Consider the following 24587-nt stretch of genomic DNA (forward strand, 5'->3'; position numbering starts at 1 on the left):
CGTCCTTATAGCCATTGCAATTTGTTGCATATTTTCATCCCACGATTTTTGATTTCCACCCTTCAGATAGGATCTGATGGCGGCCACAATCACGCGGTTGACCCTTTCAGTCGGATTGTTGGCCGGATGGTAACTGGCGTTTTTCCAATGACTTATATGATACTTTTTAATGAGCGTGTCAAACAAGGCCGATTTAAATTGCGGTCCGTTGTCGGAAATTAGGACCTCAGGCACCCCAAAGAGCAAAAAGACCATGGACTCTAAAAATTTGACTTGGCTATCAGTTTTAGCCTCCCGCATCGGCTGTATAAGGACAAACTTTGAAAAATGGTCCGTTACGACAAGGAGTGAGGTGTTACCTGAGCGAGATCGTGGAAATGGTCCCATATAGTCAACCGATATGACCTGCCACGGCATTGACGCTAATTTGGGACGACCCATTGGTGGTATTTTAGGCTGGTTTGGATGCTTGGACATTTTACAAACATCGCATCCGCGACAGTATCGCTTAACTTCTAAAGACATCCCTGACCAATAGTATTTCTCCTGTATCCGGCGTAATGTCTTTAGATATCCTAGATGCGCAATTCCATGTTCAGCGTTTAGGATCTGGATTCGTTCAGCCCTGGACGGAATGAGCTTCCACTCGTGTCTACGATCAGCTGATCGACCCGTGTTGACATACTTGTACACCCTGCCATTGACGACCTTAAAATCTTTGTAACGATCGGGTTTGGCTTCGATCCCGCGCTTCAGTTGCTCCAAATCGACGTCTAGGTCGATGGCATTTACATCTACCGATCTTGATAAGGCGTCCGCAATTACATTTAATTTGCCCTTCCTATACTCCAAAACTAGGTCGTGTTGTTGAAGCTTAAGTGCCCATCGGGCCAACCTGGCCGAATTTCCTTCCACGCTAATCTTGTTCAGCCATTTTAATGACTGGGCGTCCGTCACTACTCGAAATTGAGTGCCTTCCACGTAGTGGCGGAACTTCTCTATCGCCAGTATCACCGCCAAACACTCGCGTTCCGTCGCCGAATATTTTCTTTGCGTTGCCGAAAACTTGCGCGAGAAGTAAGCAATTGGCCTTCGCACTCCTTCAAAGTATTGCACCAAGACTGCTCCGGCAGCAACAGCTGACGCATCCGACTCTATCACAAATTGTTGCCCAAAGTCAGGGTTGGCCAAAACTGGAGGGGAAGTCAGTATTCCTTTAACAACACTTAAGGCTTGCTCCGCCTCTTCAGTCCAGATTAGTTTAGTTTTGTTCTTTTTCAACAAATCGGTGACTGGGGCCAAGAGTGTGGAGTAATTGGGAATAAATTGTTTGTAAAACCCCACCATTCCCATAAGCCTCCGGACATCTTTTAACGTCTTAGGCGACGGATAGTTCAAAATAGGCTGGAGCTTTTCACTATCCACTGACAATCCTTCCTCTGATAGTATATATCCTAGGTAGGAGATCCTTTTTTGGCAAAACCGGGATTTCTCGACGCTTATCGATAGATTTGCTGCTCTTAGCCGCTCTGCTATCGTTCGTAAAAGACGGAAGTGTTCCTGGAGGGTTTTAGACGTGACCACAATGTCGTCTAAGTACACGAAAACCTGAGGTTCAAGGTCGTACCCGAGTACTCGGTTCATTAACTTGGTTTGTGTCACCGGAGCACCAGTTAATCCAAAAGGCATGACCTTAAACCGGTATAAGGATTTACCTGCTCGGAAAGACGTTAAATCTCGACTCTCTGGTGCCAACGGAATCTGCCAGTAGGCTTTTGAGAGGTCAATAATCGAAAAGTATCGCGCCTTTTCGATTCGTCCGAGAATCACCTGCATGTCCGGGAATGGATAGGCCTCCTTTTTCGTGACCTCATTAATTCGGCGGCAGTCCAGACACAATCTCCATTCACCCGAGGACTTTTTCACTGGCAAAAGAGGATTACACCAATCCGCGGTAGATTCCTCAATTACGTCGAGTTCTTTCATTCGTTGGATCTCCTTTTCCATTTCCCTCTCAATCGCTGGAGACCACCGATACCTCGGCGGTTTCTTGGGCTTCTCTCCTTCCAGAATGTCTATCCTATGTTGCAGAACGGATGTTCTACCCAACGTCCCGTTTCCTTTTAAAGTTTCGATGATTTGCATAAGCTGGTTTCGTTCTTCTGGGTTAAGGTCGTGTTCGGTAAGTATCTCTGACGATTTAGTAGGTTTAGGTGATTCTACCGATGGTAAATCTAAACTGGCGTCTTCGACTTCTCTGGGTTTAACGACATCCGAAGTTTTCTCGAGTATCAAATTTATTTCAACACCCTCGTCAAAATATTGTTCTAGACAGTTTAAACTCATTGGACTACTGGTGACGCAATTGGTCTCCAGTCGTGTAAGAATCCCGTTCTCTTCACATGCGGGTGTAATTTTGAACATCTTCCAGAAATCGTTTCCGAGAATCAGTTTCTTGGCCAAATTCGGGACATGTAATGTGGGTATTACCTTCGTTATTCCCTTGAACGTATAAGGGATAAAAACAAGGGTGACGCATTCATGTGGAGTTCCATCGGCAGTTCTTATTTGAATGTTAGTAGGCTCCATCAGGAAGTTATGTTTAGTCAGTAAATCTGTATCGCTAACAATACTGGCGGCGGCTCCAGAGTCTAAAAGTCCTTTAATCTTCGTACCAAAAATCGATACCGTAAGGTATGGACATTTATTCTCCTTTGTTTGAATAGTCATAATTTGGGGGTACTTTTGGAAAAGTTGTCGAGGGGGAGTTGAATCCGAATGATTGGAAGGGTTACTCCCTAATTCCCTTCCGTATAATCGTTTTTTGCTCCTGCTTGAGGCCCTCGGTGATTACTTGGGCAGTTCATAGCAACTACCTCAGGCTGGCCGCAAATGTGGCAAAACAACCTTTTGCTTCTTGAACAGTCTCTCCAATAATGCCCAAACTGTCTGCAATTCCAACACAATATTGGGGTTTCTGTGTTGATAGCTGTTTCTTTAGGCGTTTCCTTTTTCTCAGTGATTCCCTTTTGTTCTCGGAGTTTTCCTCGGGTTATCGCATTAACTTCTGGGTCTTCTTGACCAGATTCGTCGTCCCAGCTTCCCTCATCCATGCAATGTACAGGATATTGCCGAGGTCTTTGGGCGTACGATCGATAGACCGACTTATCTAATTCGTAACAGAGGTTACATAACGTCTCCATGTCGATACTTTCGATATCGATAAAGGCGAGATGGGGTCGATACCAATCGCGCATATTATCAACCAAGATACCTATTTTCGTTCTCGAGTTCATGGGTTTCGACAATTGCTGGCACAGACGCTCAATCTCTCCCATAAACGTAACGAACGTCTCGTTGGACATCTGTTTCCGCTCGCGGATCTCTCGCTCGATCACCTTATCCTTGTTTGGCACTTCGAATCGCAATCGCAAATAATATTTCAACGTCTGCCAAGTGGTAAATTTTTGGCTGAACGTATAATACCATATCTCCGCTGGCGATTCCGGCCGAAACAGAAAATTTGCCTTACTCAAAAGTTCTATTTCGGAAACCTGATTGTTTCGCGCCAAAACGTCAACTCTCTTCAAAAATTCCTCAACTGACATTCCCTTCGGTTCTCTACTAAACCTTATTGGCCATTTATTAATGGGCACTTTATTCTGATTGTTTCTGTCGTAATTTGGCTGTTCCCCCGAACGCGCTGGGCCATGAACATTATTTCGAAGATCATCCGCTACTGACTGGGGTCGAGGTTCTGCTCGGTGAGTTATTTGAATTGGGGTGGAAGTTCGGTTTTCTACACGATGATATCCAAGTCCAGGATGTGGTGGCGGTTGTTGAGGCTCCCTATCGAGATATGGATATCTTTGTCCTGAATTTTCGTAGTTCGCAGTGGCGTACATTTGTTGATTGGGGTCTCTCCCTCTTGCTGTGGTTTCGACAACTGGAGGAGGCTCGGCTCTTCTCGGCATTTCCTGCCTTCCTTGAGCAATACGGCCCAACATACTCTCCAATAACGGCCCTAGCACATCTTGCACGATTTGACTCACTTCGGCTCTAAGAACCGTGGTATCCCCAAGATTTGGCGTAGCAGGACTCTGCTGTCTGACTGGAGATGGGTTTCGAGCTAGACGATGGGACTGTGATGGAGGTGGTGCGGGTAGCGAGGTTGGTGTTGGTGGACGTGTTGATGGAGGTGGAACTAAAGGTGGTGGTAAATTCGCAGGTGGAGGTGGTAAAGTATTCATGAGTCCTGGGAGTAAGGTCGAAGTCGGTGGTAATGTGTGGGTGCCTTGAAACAAGTGATTAAACGATTCACTCGATCGAACCGATTGATTCACAGTTGCATTGTCATTCACGTTTGACTTCCGAATAGAGTCTGACATGAACCCGACTCTAGGCCGTCTCATCCCACTACTTGGGTCCGTTGGACCGCCTGCCCTGTTTTCTCTCAAAATTGTCAAGGAAACTGCTCCATCTTCTTCAGACCTGGGGGGTGGGAATTCCAGCGCCGGGTTCCTAGGAATGGCTCCGGTGTGTCGTGGTGGGATTACTCGTTCGTTGGGAGCAGTAGCCCTAACGGGAGTTCTGTCATCAGGGTTACCAAACGTCTCAAAGAGGAACTCAATCTCATCGAGCAACTCTTGTTTTAAAGCAGTTTGCCGATCGTTAATCGCATTCAATCGATTCACTCTCAAGCGTATATGACGCAAGCGCGAAATCAACATTTGCTTCCCCCCTTGAACTTCTAGGTCTTGCCTGATCATGATCAGTTTCACTTGGATGACCGAGAGCTCGTCTTCGATCGTCTTATTGGTCCTTACAGTGCTGGAACCACGCAGCTCTTCCAATTGTAATTTCCTCAATTCTCCTCTTTGTTCTTCAAGTGGAGCATTAGTCATGTTAATATTTCGTATTTCCAGTTCGTATTGCACTTCATCTGGTAACAAATCGTTCGGGTTGATGTAGGATCCCGCCCCAACATGGTTAAGGGAGTAAGCCATCGTTAATTATTTTCAGACAGGTCAGTTCAAAATTCAAAGATTCCGTAACAATTATCAAATACTAAAGGTAATAAAGGTTTTTCCATTCAAAAAAAAAAAACTAATTATAATAAGAGAGTAAACAGATCAGCCCTTCAAAATTTCTTACCGCCTATTGATATTGTTTACTATTCTAGGTAAATTCAACCGACCGATGCTAACGAGTTCGAATCCGATTGCAACAAACCTACTTTTAAGAGTTCATGTGAGTATAGACCCTTAAATTATGATTCTTAGAAAAATCGAAATTGAATGGAAACAAAACCTATTTGATACTAATCGCCCTATTATTGAGATTCGCAACTAAAAATCAAAATTTGTCGCAATTCGCATCTAGAGATCCAAATTGGTTCTTTCGCCCTAATTTTTCCAAAGGCCCCACGTTGGGCGCCAAAATGTAACGGTATCGTGTTACGAGGTCCGATTGGTATCAACTGCATCCACTTAAGCGCCAAGCAAGCACTTCCAATCGGCTTGCATGTGGATCAGCTTGAGTATCCCGGCCAGACTCCTCAAGGCGAGTCCTTGTCACAAGTTAAGATCAATTCCGAACCTACCGTGCAACAGTTAACTGTTCAAATCGCATACCCAGAACCAACGAACGATGGGGCAAATCTCTGACGAAAACCAACTGAACCAATGATCAAGTTTTCTCTCCTCTTTCGATTAATTTACTAGTATGTGCCATAAAACGGTTCTAAATCTATTCAGGGTGAAAACATCTTATAATGAGGTAGGGGGCAATAAAATCTTACACTCTAGTTATCTCTTATTCCCTAATGCGTGCACGCTTCTTCGACCAAAAATGGGTCTATGGGTGTTCAATGCGAACGATTATCATATACAAAAAAAAACCAAAACGATCTGACCTGCTTGCAGTTGTGAGGGTCCTGGCTGTATCCTTGTGATGTCGTCGTCACTCCGGTGGACTACCGGTCGATCCGTACACGTGACACCGTGCGCGGTACCGTCTCTCTGCTCACTCGTGATGCTGGGTCGGAGAGGGTTCGGCTATCGGCTAGCGAAGTAATTCGAGCAGTCCGATCGCTCGACCGGGGATGCTGTCAGTCGAACTACGATGACGGGCTATCACACCACCATATGTGCTTATCACTCGTGGCTACGAGCCGTTCTCGTGTTGCTAACACCGATCGATGGGGTTCGACAAGCGGGGTGGTGATGGGCGGTGCCAATGCGCTCACGTGGTGTGAATCTCCCTTCGAGACCGATGGAGCGATATTCGGTTAGTAGCGTCCGAATTCCTCCGGAAGGCGTGGATTCCTTCGGCCCAGGGTGCGCGAGGGTCGAATACTGGCGCGGACGACGAGGCGAGCCTACAAGTCGCCGAGCTTCTGACTCGTCCCTAGAGACAGCGTGGCTGGTCGCTATCCCCTACACCCTACACTAGCACCTTCGCTTGAAGGATAGTAGTGTCCTTCAAGGAAAAAGATATAATAAACGTTCGCATTAACAACGGTTGTCTTACTAGGATTCACATGTGGTCACAGTACATTATAACGGTTCATTACCTGAGCCTCGAGGGAGGTATTACACGTGCAGTATTCCACACTACACTTTTCTTAGTTTTTTTTTCTTTCAGACCATTTAATTCCAGGTTTCTTCTGCGAGAATTGTTAGAAATAGGAAACAGATTGAACAATTATCTACTTGTACACTTTTCAGTCCTAGGTCACTCACAATGTCTGATTAAAACTTTTCGCTACCGGGCCAACTTTTGCTTTCTTAAATTCCACCTTACGTTTCTCAAACTGAAATTACAATTTAGATTTAATGAATTTTCTCTTAATAGTCACAATCTGGGCTTACACAAACTTTTCGATCGACCTTCAATCACTACTGCTCTATTACACTTCATTTTCTCTAATTTGCTTAGACACTTCTAACTGGCTCACCGATCGATTTGAGAATACCAGATCATCGGATGACTCAACCATGCTAGACCCACGCGACGCCCTCTTTTCAATAGTCTTCTTTTGTACTTTTGAGAAAAACAACATTTCAGTTCCCGTATGAACTGATGAGGCTAATCGTCATTAGTTTTAGTGATGAGATCCTCCCAGTAAGCTTGCTGCATGATAGGTTTAAATTGGTGGTTCTAAATCCCACCACCAGGGGCTCTCGAGTTACTAAAAGGTGATCGATAACCCTCGCTGGTCCCATGTTTTGAAATTGAAAAATATCTTACTTGGCGATTAGGTTTGGATAAAAATTATATTTTTGTTGACCTTTTGTAACTACGTTACAAATTAGCATTCTTCATCCAAATCTTAACTTGAATTAGGGTGACGATGGGTATTATCGGCAGGTTTGTTCTCTTCGTCATGGGGGATTTTTGTGAGCCAAATTGCCTGAAATTTGGGCATATAACTCAGCTTGGTTGGGAAGGATTTGAGGCCAATAGGAAGCAATCAGTGAAGTACTAGATTGAAAGTAGTGAGCTGGATTTTTGTATGGTGAGATGATCGATTCTTCGTTTCTGCAAAGAAATGCTGCAAACAGCGTGGGTTATATGATTTCTTGCCTAATTTGATGCTGTTTGAGCAAAAGTTTGGGTAACTGTGTTGTTGTATTGTTTATTTCTTGCAACTTCAACAACACAGTTATCCAAAGTTTTGCTCAAACAGCATCAAATTAGGCCAGAAATCATATAACCCACGCTGTTTGCAGCATTTCTTTGCAGAAACGGAGAATTGATCATCTCACCATACAAAAATCCAGCTCACTACTTTCAATCTAGTACTTCACTGATTGCTTCCTATTGTGAGACCTACAGGTTTCAAAAACCCCCCATCACGAAGAGAACAAAACTGCCGAGAATACGTAAGTTTCCCTATATACAACAGTAGGAAATGAATTTATCAACTGTTTTTCTGCTCACATTTCATATTTGAGTTCTTAAAACGACTTATATTTCGATATAACTGTGTTAATCATGAAACCTTTGGTGCACCGTTTTGCATGGCGTGAAGGCTTAATACATATTACATAAGTAGCTTTGACTATTGGCTGTAAAATCTATAAATAATGGTAAGAGTATTTTCTAGAACAAGAACTTCTACAGATAGACAAATATGTGAGGCATCATATATTTGATCGACGTTTTTGTTGCTAGCGGGTGATCAAGTAAAATCATACTCAAGATATCGTCCAAAGTCCATTAAAGATTTCTCCTGGTATTCACCAGGAGACTTAACAACTTGGGCGAAAAGGAGGTTTGGACTCATCACAGATTTGTATAGCATCTAAATCTACATTCACATTGCTTACATCACAATATTCCTTCAAACTTTGTTCATCAACAGATCTTGCGTTACATTTGAAAAGGGCCTATCCCCACAAAAAAAGGTGGCAAACATTTTCCATCACTTTTTCTATTCGTATTTCCCAGTTTGAGGATTTTTCAACGTGCTTTCCATTCTGATGATGACACACGATTAGATGTATCTACGCATCAATAATCAAGAATGTATTAAAATTGATTTAAAAAGTATGAAAAATTATAGATGTTTAGCTAATTTGAAATGTTTCACCCGATGTCGGCCTTATTTTGAGTCTTTCTTAAATTTCTTAGCGTGGTTGGGCCTCCCGAGAGAGTCCGTTGTTGACATCGAATCAAGGCTCGGCTCCTTTTGAGAGAGAGAGAAATTCTGTCTCTCGGCGCTCGGGCCGGGAGCCGTTCGGAAAATTTCTGGTTGTCGGCCCTTTAAACGAGAAGGCCTACCAATGTAAACAAAATTTTACCGTTACTGGCCCATTTGGAGCATCGGGCTTATCAATGATTGGAAAAAAGCAGGGATAGGCCGTTTTGAAGGTGGGGTTTATTCTGATAAGGTTAATGATTAGGTGGGTGATCTTTGCACAGTAGGTTACTGTTTGGGAATGCTATGGAATGGTATCAAAATCGATTTGTTTACATCTTAGGGATAGACCCTTTTCAAATGTAACGCGAGAGATCAGCTATCTCTTAAGTTTAGTAACAAATTGACACTATTGGCATCTCATATTCAATCTTGCTCTTGAATTGCTAAAAACGACAACTTTTGACTGCTCACATCTCTCCATGTCATAACATTTGAATTTGAATAAATAACTTGAAAAAATAATATTAAGAAATCTGATTGAGCATCGATCAAGGCGTTTCTGCCGAACTATTCGTCAGCAATCTTCCGATGAATCTGATTAGGATTTCCAGTGGGAATCGTTATTCACCTTCGCATTCCATCGGCTCACAGATGTGAACTATTCACACACTGAAATCAATCTTTGTTCAAGTTTTAGTACTCAACAGATCACACCGCACTTATTTGCTTTCGCGAAACCAGACTGCTGGCACCTCGTGTACAATCAAGCGCATGTCGCTTACACCGATACGTCGCATGAAACTGTTCACATCCCATTGTGTCAGAACATGTCTAATATCTAATGACAATAAAATAGGGAGCGGGGTCACTTGTGTTGGGGGTCCTATTTTGGGCAGTTTTCCGCTATCTCTTAGTGACATACGTGTAGTATCACTGTCCAAATGTTCCGTACCCTACGTTCAAGAGATTCCATTTCAGTCTACATATAAACGGCCTACATCCCCACCAAGCTAATAAAAACTTCTCTTTTTAAAAGGATCATTTTTAGTTCATAACCAAAACAATCCTGCTGTTATCTAATGTTCGATTGAGATGTTGGCCTCATCTAGTATGGTTTAGTCATATTTTATTGCCCATAACTTAGAATTGCCACGTTAAACTGTTCACATCTCTTTATACCGTAATATTTTAATTTTGATAAATAACTAAAAATCTATTAATGTGCTTGCCAAATTACTGATCAGGTTAGCCAGAAATTTTACAATTGATGTAATAAGAATCTCCGACAGAATTCAGAACTCATATCTGCATTGATTCGGCTCACATCTCAAACATATGTATACCGATTATAATGTTTGATCACTTACATCCTTCTTCGAATGATATTGTCACATTTTGAATACCACATTCATTAATAGAAGAAAAAAAGTCTGTAGGCATCTGATGTTCAATGGTTCTCATCTCACTCACTTAGTACAATCTTGTAACATATGACTGTTCACATCTCACGCCAGTTTGTCACCAGTCATTTCTTATGTGACTGCTCACACTTTCAATTGCTAATTTCGTATCACCCAAGCCGCAGAACTCAATACATCACTTCTCATTTCAGTTAGTGCACTGACAATAGAAGCTTACTCACATCTCTTCATTTAGCATGCCTGTCTGGGTCATATTAACCCGAACATCCTACTAGGGTTAACAAATGCTGTTCGACTCTTAATTCGACACTCTTGATCCTATTTTTACAGCAAGCAACATATTGAACAAAACATTACGAATTGCACAGTTGATATTTCCATTTTAAAATTTGTATTCTTATTATTAAGTGACCCTATTCACATGCCATTTTGTTCCGTCAAGTCTTCACGATGACTCTTCACATCACTTTGTATCGTTTTCTGATACAGATTGCTTTTAAATTTTTGAACATTTTAGAGAAACTTTAAGTTAAACTCAAACATATAAACGTCGTACTATTTCGACGAATGTTTTCATTATATGTGTGGGAATTATTATTAATTTTACTATTCACATCTCTATTGTTTTTTTTTCTCTAAACGTGGTGTTTAAATTAGTAGTACTCCAGTTTTTCTGTAGTACTTCTGTAGTGATGCTTCAATATGTATAATATCACTTAATTTTTATTCGCTCATTCACAAATTCATCTGCTCGCATCTCATATTCTAATCGCTCACATCTCACTCCATCAGATCAAATATTGTTTCACTATGATTACTAGTATCACTTATGATTAAACTGTATTAAAACCTACTGTGTCGAGGCCACTGGAGTGCTATCACTTTCCGTCACATTAGTTTCCCACAAGAACCAAGAACCTTTCAGTGCTCCAAATCAGTACAGTCACAAACCAAACAGATCTCAATCGTAGCCCTCGGGGAAGATGTTAGGAAAAACGATACACACCCAATTGATTCATTCCCTGCAGTCAGTCAGCCCAGCTAGTCAGTCACTCAGCCAAGCCAGGGTGAATCCTACTCCATGTCACATCAAATCACCACCATTCGTCTTCTTCATCGGGTGGTCGTCATCCTCCTCGTCACAATCGATTTCGGAAGACGCTTTTTTTCTGGTCATGATGATTTATTCGGCCAGTCAGTCGGTTAGTCAGCCAGCTAGCTCACCATCACCAACCGGCGAGGAAAAACAGATTGGTTTTAGATGATGGTGGGAAAAGTTTGCTGGCGCCTCCACGTAATCATTTGGGATCACATGGGAAAATCGGCCATGCTGGCTGGGGAGAATTGTCTCGGTTTTTTTGGGGGGTGTTGTTCGTTTTCTTTTAGGGATTATCGATCCGGAACAAGCACAAGAAGGATGGTTGGAATGTGAACATTGGAGAACACCGGATCAAATGATTCTTTTGATGGAATTTTTGTTATGTGGGTTGTTTGGAGTTTGACGTGAATTATTTATCTGGTAAAACTTTATCTAGACTGGAGTAGTATTTTGTTAGGTACCATTGGATATAGGTGATGCAAACTTCAAACTTTTGAGAAGTTTTAAGTATAGTAATTCTATATGGAAAAAAGCAAAAATCGGAAGAAGTTTGTCGTTGAAACCACTATGACAATTTTCAATTCAAGGGGTTGATATCTTATGACGCGTACCGCTTGAAAGACGTCAAATAGTACGAAGCACTGAGTACACTGTGCAGTTCAAAAGTTTAATAAGAGCGTTACCAATTCCTATCGCATTAAAAATATAAATTACAGAAAAAAACTGTTTTAGATGAAAAGAATATTTAGCGATATTTTTAAAGCCAAATAGGAAGTGCTTAAAACCACCACAGAATTAAATTTAATAATTTAGGTTTTATGATAGTTTTGTGGACTTCTTCGATGCTCATTGTTTCTTATGTTAAGATTTCAAATCGCAAAATCCTGAATGTGAGCTTCCAACAATCCGACGGAAGACCAGCCATATCAACACATACTAAACGGTGCTCCATCCCTAGCAGGAGCCCCCAGCTCCTGAGCATCCAAGAATTTATTGGACCGTTAATTTGGTACGCCTTGTTGCACACATACGTCTCACTTCCTTTTTGTCTTCCCGGCATCCTTTGGTCGATGCCGCCATTATCCGCCAGTTTGGTGGCCGCACATATGGCTTTCATGTGCAGCAGCACTACCATTCTGGCCTGGGCTGCAAAAGTCGTTCATTCACTTTCGACGGATAAATCACTGTTCGCCTGTTCGGTTTTCGGATGATTTTCCTGGTTAAAGCTCCGGCTGAACAACCAACGGTAGTGGAATAAAGTCTACTGTTTCACATTGTTATCATTTTTGGATTTTGCCGCGCTCGCGCTTCGCTCGCTACTATTCACCGGTAAGCTGCCAGCTGGATGTGTGGAATTAATTCAGAAATAAATGATGCGAGAGCGGAAGCTTTATTTGTGACTGGGGGTGCTTCCGATCGGAAGTAGAATGGATTTAATCCAACCGATCTGGTTTAAATGGATGAGTGGGATTAAAATTACTATTTTCAAGAGTGTGAACTTGTTTGGCAAAAATATGCATCATAATGCTTCAATTTTACAATTATGGATGAATATTTGGCCTGAAAAAGTGTAACGTTCTTACCTCGTCCGACGTTTCCACTGTTATTTAAATCTTCTACAAGAAGCTGCATGTGGCTCCGTCATGCCTAATGACGCATGAGCTTTTAAATAAAGTTAAAAAGATGCATGTAAGGTCTACATAAGATTTTTGTTACATCTATTGAATCATACTGAATCTATTGATACATTGTTAATAATAAAATTGAAAACGCTGATGTATTAATCAATATTTTTCTGTTTCTCTTTTGTACTTTCAGGTGAGTGTTTTCGAATCAACTACACAGATTTAACGATAGGTAAGAGTATACTTCTCATTTTCCTACAAAAGGACTACAACTTACTACAGAAATGTATGTAAATCTCCAAAAAATCTCTGATTTTTCTCTAACGCTCGCACTCTTATTTGATCTGATTCGAACCTTTTTTATTCCATGCTAAGAGTGTTCCTGGTTGGTTCAAACTTTTTTCGTAAGGTGGAATTAATGAATAACGCTGCATTTTTTTTATCGATTTTTGGCGTTTTTCTACCCTTTGTGGACTAGTTTTCCATACCTAAGTAGTCATGTAACTTCGGCTATCGAAGAACTCCCTTCTTACCCTCATGAAGTAATACTCCCAGCAATTCGAGGAGTAATCCAGTTTCAGGCAAAAAAACCTGAGAGAAATTCTAGCTGGAATATCGGAAGGAATCACTGGATGGAATTCCTGAAAGAATCTCGTAAGACTACCTTGAAGGAATATCGGGTGCGATTCATAAAAAAATTCTGGAGTAATCACCGAATGAATCTCAAGAGAAGTCTCTGAGAGAATTCTGGAGGAATCCTTGAAATAACCCAGGAAGCATTCCCAGAAGATTAGAAATCTAGAAGGAATCAAGAGAAGCGTCGACGAAAGAATCTCTGGAGAAAAGCCAAAAGGATTCCGGGAAAAATCGTTAAAAGGATCTTGGATGTATTCCCTGAATGAAAAATCTTGGGAGGAATCCATGAAGAAATACTGGGCGCCATCCTTAAACGAAATTCGGAAAGAATCATGAAGAAAGTCCTAAAACAATCCAGCAGAAATTGCGGAATGAATCCTCAAATAAATTTTGGAAGAAAAAACCTGAACAAACGCCGGAAGCATCTCCGAGAAATCTCTAAAGAAATTCCCCTGGGAGACATGAATTATTGGATTCCGGCATAGATCCCTAAACATATCCTGGGGTGCATGTTTGAAGAAATCCCTGAAAGAATCTCTGAAGGTAGAATCAGTTAAAGAATCCCACAGAACTTAATGAAGAAATCCTGGGAGTAATTCTTAAAGGATTTTTGGAAGGAAGCCACGAAAGAAAGTCCCTGAAGGAGTGCCGGGAGAAAACACAGAAAAAAATCTGATGGAATATTCGAAGGAAATCCGGCAGAAATCCCTGAACGTATCTTGGAGTTATCCCTGAAAGCATCTCAAAAGGAGTCGCTTTGAATATCCTGGAGAAGGTCCTGAAGAAATTCCGGAAGAGATTTTTGAGAGAATCCCGGTAGAATCCTTGAAGAATTCCCGGGAAGAATAATTGAAAGCATTTCTGAATGAATTTTTGAGTAATCACTAAAAGAAATCTGGAAAAAAAAACTCAATCAAAAATCCCGAGGAGTATTAATGAAGGATTCCTGAAGGAATACCGGAAAGATCTCCGAAAGGAATCCCAGGAGAAATCCCGGGAGAAAGCTCTAGTAAGAACTGCTGGAAAACTCCTGGAGGAATCCCTAAAAGGATCCAAGAACAAAACCATGAAGCAAACTTCGGAATGAACGTCGAAGGAATCCTGAAAAGAATCGCAAAAAAGACATCCCGGGAGGAATCTCTGAAGGGATCCAGGAATTCCTAAATATCAGGATGAATACCTGACAGAATGCCGAAAGGATTCCTGGGAATCCGCAGGAAGAATTCCGGAAGAAATCAATAAAAGAATTTCTGAAAAAATCCGGGGGATTTTTTATGGAATTACGGGAAGAATTTTTGAGAGAATATCTAAAGGAAGTTAAAAGCAATTTCTAAAAAATCCCACAAAAAATCATTGGAGAAATTCCGGAAGTATCATAGAAGGAATTTTAGGAGGAATTCCTAAAGGAATCTCGGAAGAATGCCTAATGGATCCTCGAGAATAATCCATGAAAGAATCCGGAGGCATTTCCCGGAGCAATCCTTCTAAGGGAATCCGTGGATGAATCAACAAAGAAACCCCTGATGGACAAATCCCGGCCTAACAGAATCCCGGATGGAATTCCTGAGGGAATTTCAGAAATAAAAATCGTGGAAAAATCTTTGATCTAATACTGAAGGAAAAGAAACTCCAGGAAGGAACTGTGGAGATATCCCGGAATTAACCTCAAACCCCAAATAATACATGAAAGAATTCGAAAGCTTTCCCAAATAGAATCCCTGGACAACCAATAAAGAAATCTTTGATGGAGTGACGGAAAATATTCCTGAAGTAACTGAAGTAAAGTAAAGAAAATATCCCTAGAGGTATCCCGGGACAAATCGCTAAAAAATCCCGGGAGGAGTTCCTGAGGGAATTTCAGAAAAAAAAATCGTGGAGAAATCTTTGGAATACTGGAGGAAACTCTGAAGAAATCCCAGGGTAAATCTCTAAAGAAACCCCAGGATGGATCAATGTAGAAATCCCGGAATTAACACTAATACGCCAAATAATGCACGAAAGGATTCGAAAGCTTTCCCAAATAGAATCCCCGGATAACCAATAAAGAAATCCCTGATGGAGTGACAGAAAATATTCCTAAAGTAATTCCTGGAAGAATTTCAAAAAAAAAAACCGTGGAGGAATCCTTTACATAAACCTGGAGGAAATCCTGAAGAAATCCCAGGATAAATCCCTAGAGAATCACCAGAAAGGACTATCGAAGGAATCCCGAAAATGTCCTGCAAGAAATCGTGGAAAGTGTCCCGGAATAAATCAGTGAAGAACCCCGTGGGAATCTCTGAAGGACTCACTGAAAATCGTGGAGGAATCCTTGATAGTATCATGTAGGAAACCCTGAAGGAATCATTAAAAGATTTTTTTTTTCATGAAGAATCCTTCTAGGAATAGTGGAAGGATTTCCAGGAGAAATTCTGGGATGAATCCCTATAGCATGGTTTCCCTAACTGTGGGTCGCGACCCCCCGAGGGTCAGTCGAATATTTTACTGCACACTTAAAAAAATAAAGTACCGTATTCAGCTGTTCTATTTTCGGTAAAAGTTCGGACTACCGAATGTTCAGCAAATTATTACCGAAGTTAAGTACCGAAAACTGTACTGAACAATCGGTAATGTTCAACGAACGTTCGGTAAAAAATAACTGAACTTCGGTAAAACTGTACTGAACTTCGGTAATCCGAACTGTCTCTAAAATAAGTGTGTGTAACAGTCATCAAATGAGATAATTTATATGGTGGGTCGCGAAAAGTACGTCTGCTGGCCAAAGGGGGTGGCGTACCTGAAAATTTGGGAACCTATGCCCTATAGGATTCTCGGGAATAATCGCGAGATGAAACCTGGTAGAAATCCCAAGAGAAATGCATGGAGAATCATCGGGAATTGCTGAATACATTCATTGAGTAATCCCTGCGGGAGGCCGTGCATGAGAATCAAGATATCCGGTGCATAACTTACACATAATGCGGTAATTTTTGACTGGAAATCTTCTCGACACATGGCTGTTATACACTTAAACGGTTTTGTTGAAATCGCCATGAAAGTTAGAAAAATTGAAAGATTTTGATGCTCATTAGTTGCACTCAGAAACATAAGTTTCTGAGTTGCTTTGACTTTCATATGGACTAATTTGGACTTATTTGGAAATGGAAATTGGGTGTGACTGTTGTTCCTTTAGGAATAGGTCTGATTCCTGCAGCACGTTTCCAGAACAAAATAACAAGTAATATCATCTTGAATTGTCTTCTGACACTTTAATAATTTATGGTTCGGATACATGACATAATTAAAGAATCTGAGACATGATTTTATAACTCGGAGTCATATTTATACTACCAGAGTCCTAATTTCGTGACGCGTCATTATATTTTGTTTTCTGAAACCTAGAATAGCTTCGCATTACGCTTTTTTTAAATCATGAATACTGGCGATGAGAATGGTTATAATTGTTCCAGATAGTGCTGAAAATTATCGCGATCCTCACGAGATAATCGTGAGATTCTATTTCTGATATCAATCACCTTTCCCCTAGTGATACGAACCAGCTACCACCGTTTCACCGTTGTGCGTGCCTCTGCTTCCTATAGCAAGATATGGTGGAGAGAGTCATGACAATCATGTTCGTATCAGTGGTGATGGTCACGAAATAAGTAGATCGGATCAGTAGGCGCAAAGACAGGGTGATGCAAGTTTGGTCTTTATCAAGTGTTGATGGGACTGTGGTTGATAGCGCCCATATTCCCATAGTCGACGTAAGCGCCACTGTAGTTTCCAACACACTTTTGAAATTTTAATTATGAATAACGACAAGTTTGAGTTTTTTTCACGTTGACATCTAGCTAGTGATTAGATCTTGTGCTCTATTGAATAAAACTGGTTACAATTAGACACATGCAATATATATTAGTTTGTCAATGCTGACATTGGCAATGGTGGTTACGTCAACTATGCGATCATGGGCAGAGCTGGCGGCACTTAATCAAACCTAATTCTGGGTACAACAGGTACTTATTAACGAATTGTGGCACCTCTTATGAACATTTTAGTTTAGTCTAATGACAAACATCTTGGAATCCCAGTTTTACATTACATTAGAACCTCAAATGCACAAATCATAAGGAGTAAACTGCTAGCGATAGTGTAATTCGAGTTTCATTCTTGCTCATTTGGATTAAGCTTATGGCTCAAATGAGAATCACCTATTATTCAAAACTGAAAAGGCACTTTTCTCCAGAATGACGAAAAAGCGAACAAATCCACCGTGCATGATTGTCATAATTGACTAAATAAACAATCGGATATTCTTATTTTCTTCGATTTGTGGATCATTTTAAAAAAAAGTGCCTTTTTTAGTTCTGGAACATTTGCTATTCTCAATTGAGCCTTAAGGACAGACTTGTTAGGATCCCAAAATGGCACCTACTCACGATTTCGTGCGCACAAATCTCTTCGTAAACAAAACCAGCGCAGCTGATCTTCTTATTTTAAGCTTAGGGAATCGCGCCACTTGGGCGGTGGCTTCTATATTCGTCTGTTTGCCACTATAACTCAGTCAAATTTGAACCAATTGACACAATTATTGGAATGCAGTGAGAAAGGTATAATATCTACCCGTGTACAACATTTCAAGTCAATTGGTTCAAAATTGGCTGAGTTATAGTGGCAAACAGACGAATATAGAAGCCACCGCCCAAGTAGCGCGATACCCTATTACAAGTGAGCAAGAACAGAATAATAAAATGCACTGTAGTTTAAAGTTTTCTTCTTGAGATTTGTGCGTCTGAAGTTCTGGTGCACTGTTGAAGCGGGATTTCAAGGCGTTTGTCCCTTAAATAAGCGGTTTAGTTTTCTATAAGATTTGTGCGCTTAAAATCGTGAGTAAGTGCAAAACTGCCCATATTCACATAGCTGACTTAAGCGCCACTGTAGTTTTCAACACACTTTTGAAGTTTTAGCTAGGAATATTTCGAAATTAATTATTTTTCCACGTTGACATCTAAATAAAGGTTAGATTTTGAGTTGTATTCAATAAAACTGGTCACATATACGTAGCTGCGTCAGATATTAGCTTGTATATGCTGACTTTTGCCAATGGTGGTTACGTCAACTATGCGATCATGGGCAGTCGGCCATAGTAGTGGCCATATTGCATTTCTAACGAGGCTGTCCTTTAACAGAATGGGCGGATTTGATCTTTTTGCTCTTTTCTTGTAAAGTCATCCTTGCGGCATTACTCAAGAACAGATTTAATGACTTTTTTTTGTAGATCCTCTTTGGAGCCACCATAGTGAAACTCTGATGAGATACTCTCCGGAAAGTTATTTCAGGTTTATCGAAATCTTTCATTTCTGTAGAATATTTCTGGTATTTCTTCAAGGGGTTTCAGCACTTTCTTGGGAAATAATTACCATACAAATGCAATGTATAGCAAATACGGAAACTTACCTATTTTCGGTATAGAAGGTTTTTTGAAACCTGTTGATCTCAGAGTTGGCTCCAAATCCTTCCGAAGCAAGCTGAGTTATATGCCCAAATTTAAGGCAGTTTGGCCCACAAAAACCCCCCGAAGAGAACAAATCTGCCGATAATACCCTTCGTCACCCTATTACAATAGCACTACAACGCATTGTATTGACAAGATACTTCTGAATTCCTGAGGAATGACTTGATGTTTTCCAGGATTAGAGAATAAGTTTGTTGATTCATTTTTGTCCCTGGCCAAGATCACAGGGTTCGACGGTATTAAAGTGAAGGATGTTAATTGTAATTTTTGTAATGAAAATATCACCTTTAACACTTTAATGCGCCTCCAACTGTTCATTGCGAACCGGCTGCTACAGATGGCTGATTTATCAGAAATGCTCGATAAACAGGAGGGACCTTCTGGGGCCTAGTAGTTTCTATACCCAGAAAACAGTTCCGGTCGATTGAGTCTGGGAAGGTTTCGAGAGTCGTTGTGAATCATAATGCAATTTTTTGTGATTTGTGACGAGTCTCGGAATCTTTTTTGAGGCAGCAGACTTTGAACTGTTTCCTGGGCTTCCCACTATTCGGTTAATTTTAACAAATACACTATACAAATACAAATTTAATTTAAAGATGAAATAATTTATAGTATCTCGCGTATTCAATTTGCTAATACATAGTTCTCAACATTTGATGTGCTTTCGTGATTCAATTTTCTCTATAATAACTCTATAAATAACTAAGAAACTAATAGTGGGAAGTGCAGCATTTAACAGTGCTTGCTTATAGATTCGAAGCTAACGTGTGATCAAGACGAAATCGACAAAAACTAACTACTTCGACTTTGACTAATGTAGACTATTTATGACAAATTAGATATTGTTACATTTTTCGACTGAGTGTATGAAAGGTTTTCTTTAATATGGACTTTTTTGGACCGATGCTGATAGTGCTAGGGATGCAGACGAAAGACAACTTTCAAAGATAATAAAAACAGTACTAAAATGAGGATCAACGAAAATGGACATAAAAAACACATCGACTATCTAACAGATCATAGGCACACCAACGATTACTGAATTATAGGGCACAGCATAAATATGAACAATAACATTCTTTAAACCTTGACATGACAAAAAAAAAAACAAATACAAAATCGACCATATGACAAAACCGTAACTTTCACACCTTCTACCGTAACCTTCTGAGTCAGTACGCAACAGTGTCTTACTGGACGATATATTCCGTGCACGGCTGGTGAACTGCTTCTGAAGGATTACGTTCTCTATCCTATCCAAAGGCCTAGTGAACTGTCGTTGTCCGCGCAAACGCGAGACGCTTGTGCGCACAGTGATGGGAGAGGTTTGTACGTCCGTCGGCGTGCCGCTAGAAACCTTTCAAAAAAAAAAAAAAAAAAATTGTTGATTTATTTTTGTACTCTTGTATCCCATTAAAGTTTTTTTCACGAGCTTAAACAAAATGGTGGTGTGCATTCAATTTCTCGTTTCCTAGTGTAATTTTGAAACGTTTTAGTGGAAGTTCATCAAAAATTCTCCGCTAGGTTTCGTTTTAGGACATCACTGAAAATTGTACTGCTTCTTCATATTTTTCCACGAGTTTCTGAGGTGATTAACTCCAAGATAAGATCTAAATACATAAGAAATGTGAGATTTAAAGTTTACAAATTCAATCCAGTATTCTAAAGGTGTGTTTTAATTTTATCACTCAAAAATCAACTTCAGCATATTTCATTGAAACAAATTCAAGCAAACATAACCTCAACGTACCAAGAAAAAATAGACACATCCACCGCCAACAGAGAAGTGCAAATAGTTACAGAACGGTACCAAAAACGGTTGAGCATATTTCAAGAAAATAAAACGGGGAAACGGAACCTTTGTCAGCTCAGGTCACAACTGCTGCAGCAGCAGTGCACCCGTCGTCGTCGGAAACATCCCGGGTAGTTACGAAAATTTAATTGCAAAAATGAGACCGTTTACATACGGTTCTGTTCCAGTTTGTTTCCAGTTTTAGTGCATGGCATGGCTGACTGACTGACTGCACCATCTGACTGACCCCCCAGTCATAGGTCGTTGATGTTGGAGGGTCGGGGTGGGACTATGTTGCTGTTTGCCAACTGCGGCGGATGAACTCATGAATGTATGGTCTTGGACTAAGAGGACTGACTGCCAATGCCGCCAGCAGACGTGTGTGTGCCAAGAGCCAAGAGAAGTAACCAGTAGTGTGCAGTGTGAGTAGCATCATATTTGGTTTTATGGAATTTGTCGGATGCATTACGGCGGAATGAAACTGTTGATTCAAGGGGAAAGTCTGGTGAGAATCTTGAAAATATTTTTGGATCTTCTTTTTGAATGAATCGTATGGGACAAGATGTCTCAGCATTGAGTTTGTAATATTTTTTACTCTAACTCCCAAAAAAGCTGAGGAAATTATTATTTCGTAATCACAAAATCCGGCTGGCTACTCTCGCTATAGTCGCTAACGCCAGGAAGACTGACTCCCACAATCGTCAGCCACCATCTTCGTTTAGTGACTATCACCACTGATATGGATGTGATTATCATGACTCTCACCTTCACGTCTTGATGTGGGAATCAAAGGCACGCACAACGGTATTGAAAACGATGCACATGGATTAGTACAAGCACGGCAAGACGTCACGAACCCATTCGATTCGTATAGCTTAGTTGGAACGCATACACAAAGCGCATCACGTAGTGCGCTCTGTCTACGATATACTCTCACTTTGCTCATCACTACAGAAAGAGATTGATTCTCTCACAACCGGCCTGCACCATACTCTGCAACTGTCATCGTTTCAAAGGGGCGAGGATGAAAATCACTAAATGTGTAGAATTTTGAGCGTGATATGCAATTTGGCTCGTATCATTTAAGAAGGGTGACATCAGAAATCGGATCTAACGATTATCACGTGATGATAACGATAATTCTCAACACTGATCATTATCATCAGAGTATCATCACAGTATAATTGATATCACTATTATCATCAGCATTCTATCTTATTCTCTCTTATTGATTATTACCAATACTGCAATCGGGATCCCATAGGAACTCTCAATCCAAGGATCTATTTATGATTCAAAAAGGTCATACTGAGTGTACAAACCAAATGTGAAAATTCAATAACCATACAATAATATAGTTGATTCAATCACATCATGTATGATTGATCGATTTTTTTTCTCGTTATTTTTCAACGAAGTAAATTGCCGTTCTGAACCGTTTCAATTTGGCCGAGAAAAAATTGGTGACGAAACTAGCTGAACATGGGAAAGCGTAAACGAATCATTGTGGTCAACCACAGGCGACGCCTTTGGTTGATTGGACTGCCGCACATACAGCTCAGTGTACTCAGCAGGTTGGCAATTACATGAATGGTTGTGATAATTACAGCCGTGAATTGTAGAGATGAAAAGCGGAAAATTAGCATGTTGTTTTCTTTTTTTGTTGAATTTCGTAGAAAAAAAATCATAAATACCAATCTGCTTCCTTTTATCATGGATAAATCACTGTAAATGATCGAAATTACTTGCAAACGACTTCTCGTTACGGGAACAACGAGGGAGCATTAAAGTTCTTCTAGGAAAATAAATGACCCTTTCAATAGAAAGCAAACATTTATCAAAATAAAATTAATGAACACCGCCTTTGGCAACCCACCCTGAAACAAAACGGTGGACCAAATAAAAAAAGGTGGAGATATATCAGCGTCCATTCGTCTTGCAAACGAAAGCTCCCTGCTGTGAAAAGCTGAGGCTTTTCGCCATTTTCACCTCCGCATAATCCTGACTCCGGAACGTCCAGTCCGGGCGCAATGGTCATCGCATAGTTCACACTCTCCCCCATAGAGCTAGAGCTCTATGAATGTTCACAAATCTCACTTTATTGGTCCTCGGGGACCAATTCGCTGAATGTGTAGCGCGTTTTTTTTTCCTCGTGTGAAATACACCTTTCACCGAATTATAATTCATTTGCCGCCGTTAACGAAACAAAACGACAATGGCGCCGCCGTCCAATGCAGTGCAATGTCCGGTTGTTAGTGGGACACAGGACACAGGAATTTTTCCATGTTTTCCAATACTGGGGATAAATCCTCGTCGTTTTGTCGAACCCATTGGGTGGTGGTTTTGCATTTTTGTTGGTAGCTTTTCCGACGTCGTCGTAACAAGGAGGAGCTGCGAATCGAATTCTGTCTGTTCTGAAAAGTCATGTTCTGTGTTATATAACGAGGGAAAAAAGTAGGAATCTACCGCGAAACGTCCCAACGCATGACACCTTTACCAGAAAAAGGCTGCCGCTGGCTGGTGAAATGCGTTTCAGAAAGAGAGAAAACCGGATCTGTAGTGGCAATTGTAAAAAATTATTTTGATGAATTCATCTAGCAAAGTGGAAGTGCCATTTTGAATGCAGATATCTCAAATTTATTCTTAATCGCAAACGATATGAGATTCAGAATTATGCGAAGAATCCTCTTAGAATTTTTTGAAGCATCCTCTCAGGATTCTGTGAAGAATCTTCTTGGGGTTCTGTGAAGAATCCTCTCAGGATTCTGAGAACAATCCTCTTAGGATTCTGAGAAAAATCCTCTCAGGATTCTCAAAAGAATCCTTTCAGGAAAAAATCCTCACATGACTCTGAAATGAATCCTCTCAGGATCCTAAAAAGAATCCTCTCAGGATTCTGGAAAGAATCCTCTCTGGATTCTGAAAAGAATCCTCTCAGGATTCTGAAAAGAATCCTCTCAGGACTCTGAGGACAATCCTCTTAGGATTTTGGAATGAATCCCCTCAGGATTCTAAAACGAATCCTCTTAGGATTTTGGAATGAATCCCCTCAGGATTCTAAAACGAATCCTCTCAGATTTCAGGAAAAACTCCTCTCAGGATACTGAAAAGAATCCTTGTAGCATTCTGAAAAGAATCCTCTCAGGATTCTGAAAAGAATCCTCTCAGGATTCTGAAAAGAATCCTCTCAGGATTCTGAGTAGAATCTTCTCAGGATTCTGAGAAGAACCCTCTCAAGATTCTAAGAAGAACCCTCTCAGGATTCTGAGCACAAACCTTTCAGGGTGGTGGGGAGAATCCTCTCAGGATTCTTTAGAGAATCCTCTCAGGATTCTGAGGAGAACCTGATTCTAAAAAGAATCCTCTCAGGATTCTGAAGAGAATCCTCTCAGGAGTTCTGAAAAGAATCCTCTCAGGATTCTGTCAAGAATCCTCTCAGGATTCTTAGGAGAATCCTCTCAGGATTCTGAGGAGAATCCTCTCAGGATTCTGAGAAGAATCCTCTCAGGATTCTGAGGAGAATCCCATCAGGATTCTGAGGAGAATCCTCTCAGGATTCTGAGGAGAATCCTCTCCGGATTCTGAGCAGAATCCTCTCAGGATTCTGAGCAGAATCCTCTCAGGATTCTGAACAGAATCCTCTCAGGATTCTGAACAGAATCCTCTCAGGATTCTGAGCAGAATCCTCTCAGGATTCTGAGCAGAATCCTCTCAGGATTCTGAGCAGAATCCTCTCAGGATTCTGAGCAGAATCCTCTCAGGATTCTGAGCAGAATCCTCTCAGGATTCTGAGCAGAATCCTCTCAGGATTCTGAGCTGAATCCTCTCAGGATTCTGAGCAGAATCCTCTCAGGATTCCGAAAAGAATCC

The 24587-nt window shown here is 40.8% G+C and overlaps 1 protein-coding gene and 1 long non-coding RNA gene across 5 annotated transcripts in view; one reads left to right on the forward strand and one right to left on the reverse strand.

The window, feature by feature from the left end:
* Positions 1-24587, forward strand: part of LOC109419707 (RNA binding protein fox-1 homolog 1) — an 823173-nt gene that overhangs the window by 434070 nt on the left and 364516 nt on the right. The window contains exon 1 of one of the 4 annotated variants that reach the window (XM_062853918.1): positions 5183-5250. The exons of the other annotated variants lie outside the window; for them this stretch is intronic. Within the exon in view, the coding sequence (XP_062709902.1) occupies positions 5200-5250 (51 nt within the window). The 5' untranslated portion in view covers positions 5183-5199. Of the gene's footprint in view, positions 1-5182; positions 5251-24587 lie in introns of those variants that run through there. 4 annotated transcript variants of the gene reach the window in all.
* On the reverse strand, positions 6216-6898 carry LOC134287406 (uncharacterized). The gene is made up of 2 exons (XR_009997285.1): positions 6575-6898; positions 6216-6480 (listed from the first exon to the last, which is right to left on the reverse strand). It is a non-coding gene; the product is annotated as an uncharacterized LOC134287406 (long non-coding RNA).

This window comes from Aedes albopictus, chromosome 2, assembly GCF_035046485.1.
Source record: "Aedes albopictus strain Foshan chromosome 2, AalbF5, whole genome shotgun sequence".
Classification (NCBI taxonomy): domain Eukaryota; kingdom Metazoa; phylum Arthropoda; class Insecta; order Diptera; family Culicidae; genus Aedes; species Aedes albopictus.